Genomic DNA, 12,723 nt, shown 5'->3' on the forward strand with positions numbered 1-12,723 from the left:
ATTTCGCTTTTATTCCAAAGTTATTATTGTCTTTTAAATTTTGCTGGATGATGATGATGATGAGGTTTATTATTATTATTATTATTGTTATCATTATTATTATTATTACTGCTATTATTATTATTATTATTATTATTATTATTATTATTATTATTATTATTATTATTGAGAGTGGTAGTAGTTGTTGTTGTTGTTGTTGTGGGGTTTAACGCCATTTTTCAGCACGATAGGCTATACATGGCGGCCAGTATTAATGGTGGAGGAAGAACCCGGAAAACCCCGGAAAGAACCACCGACCCACGAGAAGCTACTGGCAGGCTTTCTCACATGCCCACATTGGCTGAATCTTAGACTCGAACCGCCGCAGACAGAGGTGAGATGGCAGTTATCCGTAACGAAGAGCGCTTTAGACCACTCGGCCACTCGGGGCCCCAGTGGTAGTAGTAGTAGTAGTGGTAGAATAAATATTTTTTTATACAATATACTGAGTTAATGAAATAGGATGATTTTAAATATCATCGTAGACATTGTACGGAATGTATTTCACAAACATGTCCCAAATTTGATAAAAAGTAAAATGGAAGAAAATAACGAAAGACACCCAAAAAACAAGATTTACATAATTGATATAATTATTTCCTTGATTTCTTATCAATTCTTGGAAAATACAATAAAACTAACGCAATTATCTTTGCTGTCTCGAAATAAATATGTACGGACACGTCCGCAGAAATTGTGGGTCCTGAACTTTTCATCATACTTACCTAAGATATTGAAATGATCCGTGAAAAATGTTTATTATTAATTATTGGTTATTGAGATGTCAGTGAAGCGAGCAACTTAAATTTGTAATTGTTGCTGCTAGCGCAATAGGTACTACTACTACGATGACGCAGACAACAACGACAATAAAGTCGACTATCATGATGACAATGCTCCGAAGAAGGCAACGATAACTACTATTACCAGTACTACTAATTAAAATAGAAGGAAGCAATTAATAATAATTGAACTGGTGGAATTATTGAAATATAATGCAGTAATAATTTCACAGACCGTTATTTAAAATGCGCAATCATATTAAAAACTGAGAAAAGAAACATATATTTTTCGAAGACCATCAGTATCGGAATGTACAATCCACACGCTCTCATTACTTGCAAATAGTATTATTTATAAAAGTATGCAACCAAACAATGCACGAGAAAACAATGTTGCTACTGTGACTCAGAACTATTCTGACATTGTTTCATATAACCGTTTGCGATGCAGTGGTCTTGAATATATTATACGTACATTACTAAATATATGAATGTATAGGAATGGATGGATTTATAAATGGAGACAATCGTAGCCATACTAATTTTTAAATAACAAGAATATTTTTTAAACTTTAAGGCACGATGAATTTTGCTTTCCGTAAGCCTGCAGTCCAGTCAACAACATTGAATTATAGTAATTTCATGTGGACTGCTGATAAGGCTGTAGATGGAAATAACGATGGCAATAATCCAGAGAATTCCAGGACATGTAGCGCAACCATTCTGAAGGAACCGGAAAATCACACCTGGGAAGTTGACATTGGCTTCCAGATCACTGTAAAGACCAGCACGCTATACGGAAGAACTGACGAAGGTAGAGTAGCATCACAAAAACAGTTTAATTTTTTTCTTTCAATATAAATATTGTATAATTGTAGTCCTAATAATGATTTAATGAAAGGTCGGATATTGTCTTTAAGTGTGAGTATGTCTTGTTGCTGCCATATATATGTATGGATAAATACTTATTTTTCATGATGCCTCCCGCTACATCAATCTATAAATTGGCTATCCGATCTACCAATATATGTATGTAATATCAGACTCATACTGACAGTGTGAACCATTTTATTTTTGCATTTATTTGCTAATTATTGAAATGATACAATAATGGTTTGGTGTGGAGAAGATGGTTTGGATTCAAACACACACACACACACACACACACACACACACACACACACACACACACACGCACACACGGTTCATTGGCATTATACAATCCATATATGCAATGTTCTTCTTTTGAGTTAAGCTTTATATGTTTTACCCATTATATCTAATCATGCATTTATTTTGCAACTATTGTATGCATATATAATGGTCAAGTATGTTTAATATATTTTCTTTGTATCGGACATTACTATTAATGGCTGTCAGAATAAAAATGGAATTGCTTGCTTGTCTTTGTTAAAGGAATTTGACTATCGTAACGATACTATATTGCTAATTCCCAAACATTTATAATACAGTTACCACATATACAGGCACTGATTTTGTGATCTCCAAACCCTGATGTAATTACAATGCTACAACTGACGTAGTAACAACTCTACATAGCTATCCCCTCAAACCCATGTAATAACATTACTCTGTATACAGGCACTAATTTTGTGATCTCCAAAACCTTGTGAATTTACAATACTGTAACTGATGTAGTAACAATAATACATGACTATAATGATATCTCCCAAACCTATGTAGTAACATTACCCTTTGTCCAGGCACTGATTTGTGACCTCCAAAACTTGTTATAGTAATAAAACTACATAGCCATCATAGCCATCCGCCAAAACATATCTATTAATATATTCCTATTTACAGGCACTGCTTTTATGATCTAGCGTCAAGGTCATGTAAGATGCATTATAGTGGGTGGTAGTATAGAAAGGTAGACAGATGTTACTCTATAATGATATCAAATAATCTGGAATGTTTAGTTGCACTGCAAAGTACAAAGGGAGAAACCTCATTTTCGACCCCTTTTACTACTCAAAATTCGACAGTGGTGGGAATCCGATTTTGTGTCCAGATTTTAGATTTCTTGATCTCAGGTCTAAGGCAATCCGGTATGAATTGCAAACAAACAAATGAGCCTTTGCAAAAAGTATGATAAGATGGGCATTTTGAATAAAGAATTGTCTCGATACGAAAATAATGGGTCCGTTAAGAAAAATAATATAATTAAAAAAATAAAATAAATATGCATCTTATATCCTTATGCTCATGTGCAAGCCAAACAGCCGAAGATAAACGATGTTTCTAACACAACTAGGCACTATGGTATTCGAAGATCAGCTGGAAGTTGGTGTTTTCGGATGTATTTAGAAATAGCTTTCAACATTTCAGACGAACACGACCAAAAAACCAGGGGTTAACGTGTTTCTGTGCGCATTTTGATGACATCACCAAATTCGAATATTCCTTGCGCATTTAATCACTTGTACATAGAAATTGCAAATAAATTACAAATTTAGCGATTCCTTGACGGTTTGTTAAATTTTTAAAAAATCCTTGTTAAACAGATTTGTACATCTTTATCTTAATATAGTAATTCTTCCGTCCATCATGTCATTACAAGTCCAAAGTTCAACAAATTTTGCCAAAAGCTTACACAATATAAGAATTGTGTAAATTTTACCACATATAATCAATGTGGTTTTAATTTGAAACTTTTTATATTTTAAAAAGTCCTCCTATATTGAAGAATGTGTTAAGTATAAATGGGCTGCACACATAATTGATAGCCAAGATAATATCCAATTGCTTGTAATGAGTAATCTCCTGTGTATTTGGTTCAGCTATGCATACATACTGGATTGTTTGGAAGCCCTTTTAATATTAGCATTAATTAAGTTAGCATTAATTAAGTTTTGTATGTATTAAAAGTAACGAGCCAGGTCTGGGACCTTTCCTGTATGCTTATAAAAGTAACTGAGTTTAAAATTTCAAAAACTCTATTTTCTTTTATATAGGAAGGAGGCAATTTTCAATTAAAATCTTTTAAAATAAAATAGTTAAGATTCCTTCCTCTATTTTATCCTTTAGAATATTCTGCTTAAGCCACGTCTCAGCAAACATCATTACATCAGACTTTCCACATTTAACATTATCAACTTTCTTTACTTTTAAAAACATCATTGACTATATCATTCTGAAAATCATTGGAGCTAAGTGTTTTTCCCTATGACACACCAAGACAGATTAGATTGCCTGGATATTACAGCATTCTTTCAACTGCTTGTATAACTTTTTTGTGATGATGAACTTTTGATTGCAAAAATTTTTTCCTCTATTAGCCAAGCCCTCCTGTCCTTTCCTAACATTTGCACATAAGTTCCCACTCTTTCTTAAATAAATTTAAATCCAAGACTTTCAGTAAATTGCCTGAAAAAATTGTCAAAAGAGTTGTTTCGTCTTCTTCTTCTTCTTCTTCTTCTTTTTATTATTATTATTATTATTATTATTATTATTATTATTATTATTATTATTATTTTATCTATTTATTGCAAAATGATTTCTAGTAGTAATAAAATATACAAGTCTAAGGCATCTGATAATCTGTTCCAATTTGTTAAGATTTTTAAAACTTTAACCTGTAGGAGGGAGCAAATGTATTAGTTTATTATAGATTCAGATAAAGAACATACACCATACTGTTACTGGAATCATCTGGCTGCAGTTCAAACTGACCCTGCTGAATAATTTGGTAATTTCAAGTCCATACCATGGGCACCTATACATAGGGACAAGGAGGGTCACTCCATCCCCATCCGATTTCACCTCTAAACATGTTTCGGCCTACATATGTAAACCTTAATATCTGCCCTCCACCCCAAAATAATTATTGGGTACCCTTGGTCCATGTTTGTTTAGTATGTAGGTCAAAGTGGCAACAGACAGAAATACAGCATTTAGTTAGCAACCAATGGGCCCTTTATAAATTCTTCAATACCCGATCAATCTATTTAAGGAGAAGAAAAATAGCTCAAAAAGAATAAAGTAATGTTTTCAAAAATACTAGACATCAATATGCTTCTGCTTTCTACAAGTTCATATAGTGAACTCACTAGTTATCCACACGTTTATAAAAAAGGGTCAGGATTATGTAATTATTCTAATTTGATGTTAACTTGTATTACCTTCACCCTCAGTTAAATAGCATAAATGTCCAGTTGCTTATGTTCATCAGCATGTGTCTTTGTCATTATGTATGTTTTCGTATGCCTTTCCTGAATAAATTTTGTCACAACGGCAAAAAGCTATAAATCTACAATCAGATAACTTTGTATACACTATCATGGTTATAAATAAATACATTCATTACATTTTTTAGAATATTATACAATTCTCGAAAAACTTTTATCAGATATTAGTTCAACCTTTTGGACTAAGATTTTTAACTTAAATTGGGAACTTTTGGATGAAAACCTTGTTTAGCACAATGGGCAAAAAAATTGATTATTGTTAAATATTATCACCTAATTTGAATATTTTTAAAATATATCATCTCCTTGCTGGCATTCCATATGTATGATAAAAAAGCTAATATATAAATTATTAATATTATTATTAATATTGTTTTACATTTATTCATTTTCATATTCATATTCATATTATTATTATTATTTGTAGTAGTAGTAGTAGATTTAGTAGTAGTAGTAGTGGAAGTATTAGTTGTAGTAGTGACAGTAGTAGTAGTAGTGGCAGTAGTAGTAATAGTAGTAGTAGTGGCAGTAGTGGCAGTAGTAGTAGTAGTATAGATTTCCTCAATGTGTAATATAAGTATCTCTGCAGCAAGTTCATAAACATTTATAAGCTCTGTTTCTGTGTTAGCTTTGATGACATCATATTACACACTTTTGTTCCAGTAACTGTCCAAACAGTTATCTAGTTCATAATTTATGTTTCATTCCTAAAGCATATAACTTATATTAGGAAATGTAAATCCATGAAATGGATCAAGTGTTTTACCTATCTAAAGGTAAAATATAAATAGTAAACACATAACCCTACAAAAATCAGATTAAATGAAGTAATTTATTTGTATTAAGTATTATTTTACAGCACCCAAGAAGTTATAAGGTAATTTGTAAAAAATCATCAGGTACTGATCAGGTTTCGCACTATGCTTAAATACCTGCCCAGTTGAATTTTAAGATAAAAATGTGATGTTACTGGGTTGGTAACCCCCCAACTCTACAGTATTAAAATAAAAGATAAAAAAACAAAAATAATTTTGTGATTTACGAAAATAAGGAGTGAGAGGAGGTGTGTGTGAAAACTCTGCCAGTACCTGACAAATTTACCTACCTGTCCATCTCAAGTAATTTGTTACACAGAAGTAAAGATTTAGGACATACCATCAAATGTAGTGCTTCTTGACACAGACCAGTAGGGCTTATATATGATATGATGTACATTGTATGTCTCTCTATTAACTCTAGTTTGCTATTATTACTTCTCTTCAATTACTTTGACTTCTGCCAAGAAACTTTACACATGCAATCACCCCATGGTCCAGTTGGTCTCACAAATGATGGTGCTGGGTGGACATCCAATATGACATACAGAAAGGCCCTTTAAAAATCTTGTTATTGCTACTTCTTCTGAACGGATGATCTTATCAGCATGAAGTTTTCAGTAAAAGTGATCTTATGATATCCAGTTTGTCCTAAAGACAATGGCGTTGAGCTGATCTTATGTCCAACATGGTTGCCACAGCAGTATCTTAACAATCTTGTTATGGCTATTCCTTTGGAATGGAACCGTAATTGCCATGGAAGTGTTACCAGAAGGCTTCTTATGATGTTGAGTTGATTTATCTTATCACTTCTCCTGAATGAATGGTTACATCAACATATTATTTTTACTGAACTGCTATGAAGTCAAGTTAGTTATAAAACGAAAATGATGACAATCTGGTTTATATATGGTCAACACAATGGCTATCTTGAAAATCGTGTTATCTCTATTGTATTTTCACCATGAGGCTTCTTATGATTTCATATTTGTTCAATTGGAAATGGTGCCAGTATGATATCTAGCAATGATCTCCAGTATGGCCACCAGGGCAGCCATCTTGAAAATAAAATGTCATATCAACATAGGTTTTCCATCACAAGACAACTCATAACGTCTTGTTCGTCCTAAATGATAATGATGTCAATCTCTCTTCCAATATGTCCAACATAGCAGTTAAATTGAAAATCTTGTTATTGCTATAGAATCTCAGAGAGAGTTTCAACATTTAGCAGTCAAAAATCAGAAATGATCATATAATGAGTTCATGATCATAATTGTCAGCATGAGAGGTGTTATTGCCTTTGAGAGAATTTTGTTCCATTTTATTTACACATATGTTTACCTTTCGAAAATAAAACTTTGTAGATGACCGCTCTGGTGGTCTATTAGTTAACTGATCTGCCTCGAATGCGGGATGTTGTGGGTTCGAGCCCCGGCTGAGTCATACCAAAGACATACAAACAGGCACTAACAGCTGCCTCGCTAGGTGCTCAGTAGTTTTAGTTGGTTAGTGTTGGGATTGATCAACTTGGTTTCAGGGTAATGTGACTGTGTGGGACATGATGCTATATGTCAGGAGCCTGATGCCCCTGTGCTAGACATCACCATAAACTGCCATACTGCATACATCGTAGAGCTCTGACTGAAATATTGTTAAAGCTACGTTAGAATTCCATATCAAACACACTCACAAATACTTTAGAAGAAAATAATTTAGCAAGATTAGTGAAAAAAGAACTTTTAAATTAAAGAAAAATATCCTTTTGAGGTAATTTATTCTTTAAATTTTTTTATTTCTTTGCTGGCTTTAAACTGTCTGACAAAGAAAGATTAAACTGAGATTATTATCATTTCGATTTTTAGAATTATAGCTGTAGTAATTTAAGTAGTAGACATATTATGCCATTTATATATTTGCAATAAAATGTTAAACTGAGATTATTATCATTTCGATTTTTAGAATTATAGCTGTAGTAATTTAAGTAGTAGACATATTATGCCATTTATATATTTGCAATAAAATGTTTCAACAACTATAGTTGTTTTAGATTGTTTTGCACACTCACTGATGCCTCAAGGTGCCATGTTATTGTATCGGCTTTTGTGAGACAAGCAATTGTGGGGACAGTCAGTGGCTTTTACTATGCACATCGGTAATTAGGTGTACTCTAAACTGTGGTATCATACATTTTTCAGGTTTAATGAAATGGGTGGGAGCAGTCATTGAAAATGTCTATGGTATTGAAGGGATTCAATTAATGACACTTGTGGATTCTATAAACTTCCGAAAACAGTCAAATTGTACGTTACAGTGTACTCGTGCCTCAGGTTGTAATGATCTGATATTGAAAAACGTCATTCCTTACATGCAAATTAAGACTATCACCTTGTATATAAAAAACAAAACAAGATAAATGAAGAAAGTATAGATTATGTGCAAAGTGTCAAATTACCTCCCCCCCCATACATGTATGTTTTGGGAGAAAGGAAATAACTCAAACACGCAAAATATATTGCATGACCAGTAGAACTAATATGATAGACTTGTTTTGCAGTCAATCAACTTATATAAACTATATGCAAAAGTGTTAGTGTTTATTTTATAAGTTGTGTATTTTTCACTGCATGTCCTTGTGCTTCTGTCTACAATATGTGCATTTCCATAGGAGATTTTGCAGTAATGTTTGCGAGTATTAAAGAAACATTTAGGAGCATTTAATAATGCATGGTTATTTTTTAGCTTTGCAGTAATCATGACGTCGCAAATATAGTTCGGCTAAAATGACAAACATTAAAGGAGTACATTAGTTGGATATAACATTGTATTATTGGAAATATGTTATTCACTAAAACTTAAGTCCAAATTATTGAATTAAAGGCTAAGAACCATTTTAACAACTAAAACATGTTCATTTATTCTTTATACTAGAAAGCCAGTGATTTTGTCAAAATCAGCTTAATAAATGGTCATGATTATCTTGTTTCTATAGCATTGATATATGTGTCATTGAAAGGGCCAAAACAAATATCTGTCCCAGGTTTGCAACCTCTTTTTATCTTTAAATGACACAAACATTTGTGTGTCTGTTCAAATGAAGTAAATATGAACATTTAATAATTTTCATTTTTACCCAGTACTTTCACTTACTGATCCTGAAACAGTTATCTGTATCTGGCTTTCACATAACTGACTTTTCAACAGTTGTTTGCATAAAAATGTAAACATAAAACAAAAAATGGCTTCTTTAAATATTGGTCTTAATCAACATGATTTCATGGCATTAAATTCATATATATATTCACTGCTATCTCACCGCTGTCGATGTGGATTTGAGCGCTGTGCGTGGAAAGTTTGGGTTTGTGAGAAAGATACAAGTAACTTCCAGTGTGTCGGTGGTTCTCACAGGGGCTTTCCTATATTTTTCTATCGTTGCCATCAATACCCTAACTTTGCTCTGTGAAATGACATTAAAGCCCAAAACAACACCAACAACAAGCACAAAATAGTTTGATATAGTTAATAGACTTAATTATCTCTATATTATCCCTAAAGCAGAAGTAAAAATGTTAAGATCATTAATTCCATGGAATGGAGTAAGTATATTGGTATGTTTATATATACATATATGGAAATTACTAATTTGTTAAACATAAACAGGAATGCTTGCTTTACTAGCAAGATGGTCACAAGAAGTCATACACTTATATCGAGTAGTAAAAGTAAAAACGTGTCTATTAAATACTATAAGTTTTATTTACAAGCTGCTTGAAGTAAATCATCACATGAATTGCAATGTAAGATTGAAATGGCCAGTGAGACAGATTTTGACATTCATGAATTGGGCAATTCCATAGAAAACAGTTATGAAACTGAGAATAATATTTTAGAAACATCATTAACGAACACTATTCTGTGTGGCAGGATGACATCTTCATAAGTAATGATGTTCTGGGGACATAATCTATTGGCACATTGGGATGTTCTTTGCAAGAACATATATCAAAACATCATGATACATTAGATACATCCGTGTCAGCTGTCATAGGCACTTTGCAAGATGATAACAGGACCAAGAAAGATGATGTTCATGCCTGTGGATTATCACCAACTCCTGCAAGTATGATGTATAATTCAAGCTGTTGCTTTCTGGATATAGAATCAATTCGGATGGTGTATTTGTGTTCGTTTTGGCTTTTTAACCTAGCTTTAAATATTTTTCAGTCATATCACTACGATGTCTGCAGTGTTACATTTTATAATGAATATAGCACTTGTGTATTATGTCGCAGACATGTAACATGATGTCCCACCCAGTCACATTATCCTGACACCAGGCCGACCAGGCCTAACATTAACCTCTTAATACTGAGCACCAAGCAAGGCAGCTGTAAGTACCAGTTTTATAAGTCTTTGGTATGGCTTGGACAGGGTTTGAACCTGCAACCTCCTGCATCACAGGCAGATGCTCTAACCACTGGACCACAAAAACTGTCCAATACAGCTGGAAAATCTGCAATTGATTACAAAAGTTCAAGGTACTGTATCCACTCACTTTAAAGTCGATTCAATCTGCAAGCAACAAAGATATTGGTGTATCATAGCATAATGCACCAGCAGATCAGGTTCTATGCTGTCCGTTCTAAGGATTACTTCTAGGAACTACATAGGCTAACATCTCCTTGTGCATTGTGATACAGTTGATCTGGGTCTATGCAGTTAACATTTGAACTCATAAGTAAAATTATATGGTATTTTGTATCTTAATTGTCATATACCAAAACATGTCTAAGCCTTAAATACCATGCATTATGAGGAGTCTGTCTTTTCTGTTTGTAATTAATTTTAATATCACTACTACTTGATTTCATATGTAGCAATTATATTTGTATATGACTCTATAATATTTTACTTCTCATTCAAATTTTTTATCATTTGCGATTTTACCAGGATAATGAAGTCAAGGGTCATGTGAACAAATGCGCTTTGATGATATAGGAAGGTGAAGATATTTTAACGTTCATTTTGTGTCAATATTTTGTACACCTATTAGCATAACCACTATCAAAACAAATCAGATTTTTTAAATTAGGTGGTAATTTGCAATTCTAGCATACATTTCAAGCCTAACAACTGAGGAGTAAGGACACAACTTAATGCACATGACACATTTATCAACTTAACCTTTCTTTTCATCATCATATAAAATGGTATGATGTCAGTTATTGTAGATAATTCAAAAGCTCTCAATAATTTCATCATGTAATGTCTGCTTTATCCATAATTAGAATACTAGAAGAAATAATAATAATAATAATAATAATAATAATAATAATAATAATAATAATAATAATAATAATAATATAATCTTTGTACAGTGCATAATATTAGTAAGCTCTGAAGTATATGATAACATATAAAAATATATACAACATCCACCTTACAAAACCAAACACCATACATTTACAAAACAAAACCATGGTGACAATAATTAAGGAAGAAAATATTTTTAAGTCTTCAGCTCTGTTCTTGTCTGTAGCAAAATAGATGAGTTTTAATAGCATTTATACATGAGAACACAGTGTCCTAGTGTCTAAGATTTAAGGGCAATTCATTTCACGTACCTGAACACTGGTACATAAAAGAACGTTATCCATATCACTTCATTTTAGCAGGGGGAACAAATGAAAATACAAGTGTCGAAAGGGGGCCTAGAGCGGCCGAGGTCTGAAGTGTTCACCTTAGGGATAATAGCCGTCTCACCTCTGTCTGTAACAACATCAACTGTCAAAAGAGGAATGTAATTTTCTAGATATGGAGTACAAACGGTTGAGGTCAGATAGGTATATTCGACTGGAGCTAGTAAATAAAATGTAGCATAGTGAACCGATTTTGTTTTGATTCTGGATTGAATTGGTAGCCAGTGAACGATACTGAGCATGGGGAATGTGTGCTCAGTTTGTTTATATTCTAAAGATGATCCGAGCAGTCATGTTTTGAACTTATTCAAGGTTTTGTAGCAGATCACGTGATGAACCATATAAAAGTGAATTACAATAGTCCATTCACGAAAGTACTAAGGAAAACGAATTGTTTTGGTGGCATCAGCTGAATGAAAGCTGTGAATAGAACTGATGCATTTCATTTCCAAATATGTAGGCATGCATATGTTAATAATATGTTGATGTAATGAGAGAATAATGTCACGACTGAGATCTAGGTTTCATATTGACAGTGTACATTTAATGTTGGCATTGCTGATGCTTATTGTTTGAGGTAAAGGATGTGCTTGTGAAAGTTTGTTTGTGGTGATATCAGTTTTGTCATCATTAATACAAAGCTTATTATATGTCATCCATGACTTCATCAGAAATGTTACCTCTCTATTCCTTGGATAGTAGCATCGACTTCATTTCAGCAGGTATATTTGTACGTTTGGCAGTCATCAGTTTACAAATGGTGCGACACTAGAAGTCGATTCATGATACTTAAGAGCGGATGAGTGTATATAATGAAGAAAACAGATCAGAGAAAGAGATCCTAAGGGAATACCTAAACTTAGATCAACTGGGCTGTAACGTATCCTGCTCATCAATTAGGACTTGATCAATATTAGGGCTGTATTGTGAATACCAAATAAATGCTGGAGATGGTGAATAAATATATCATAGTCTATTGCGTTGCAGACAGGTCAAGGAGGATGAGGACTCGCAGTAATCTCTCTACTATCCAGAGCAGAAAGAAGGTCATTAACTGCTCTCAGAGGTGAGGTTTCAGCACTATGATGACGGCAAAATGCAGACTGTACATTGATAAAAAGACTGTTTATATTCAGATGAGATACAAGTTGGAATAGAGCATATAAAACATTGACCTCAG

The 12,723-nt window shown here is 33.0% G+C and overlaps 1 protein-coding gene across 1 annotated transcript in view; it reads left to right on the plus strand.

Annotated features, from left to right (window-relative positions):
- Positions 1-12,723, plus strand: part of LOC149798397 (uncharacterized) — a 34,408-nt gene that overhangs the window by 17,432 nt on the left and 4,253 nt on the right. Inside the window, exon 2 of the mRNA XM_089960591.1 lies at positions 1,399-1,635. Within this exon, the coding sequence (XP_089816717.1) occupies positions 1,399-1,635 (237 nt within the window). The remainder of the gene's footprint in view (positions 1-1,398; positions 1,636-12,723) is intronic.

This window comes from Sinohyriopsis cumingii, chromosome 6, assembly GCF_028554795.1.
Source record: "Sinohyriopsis cumingii isolate HCF-2022 chromosome 6, ASM2855479v2, whole genome shotgun sequence".
Classification (NCBI taxonomy): Eukaryota; Metazoa; Mollusca; class Bivalvia; order Unionida; family Unionidae; genus Sinohyriopsis; species Sinohyriopsis cumingii.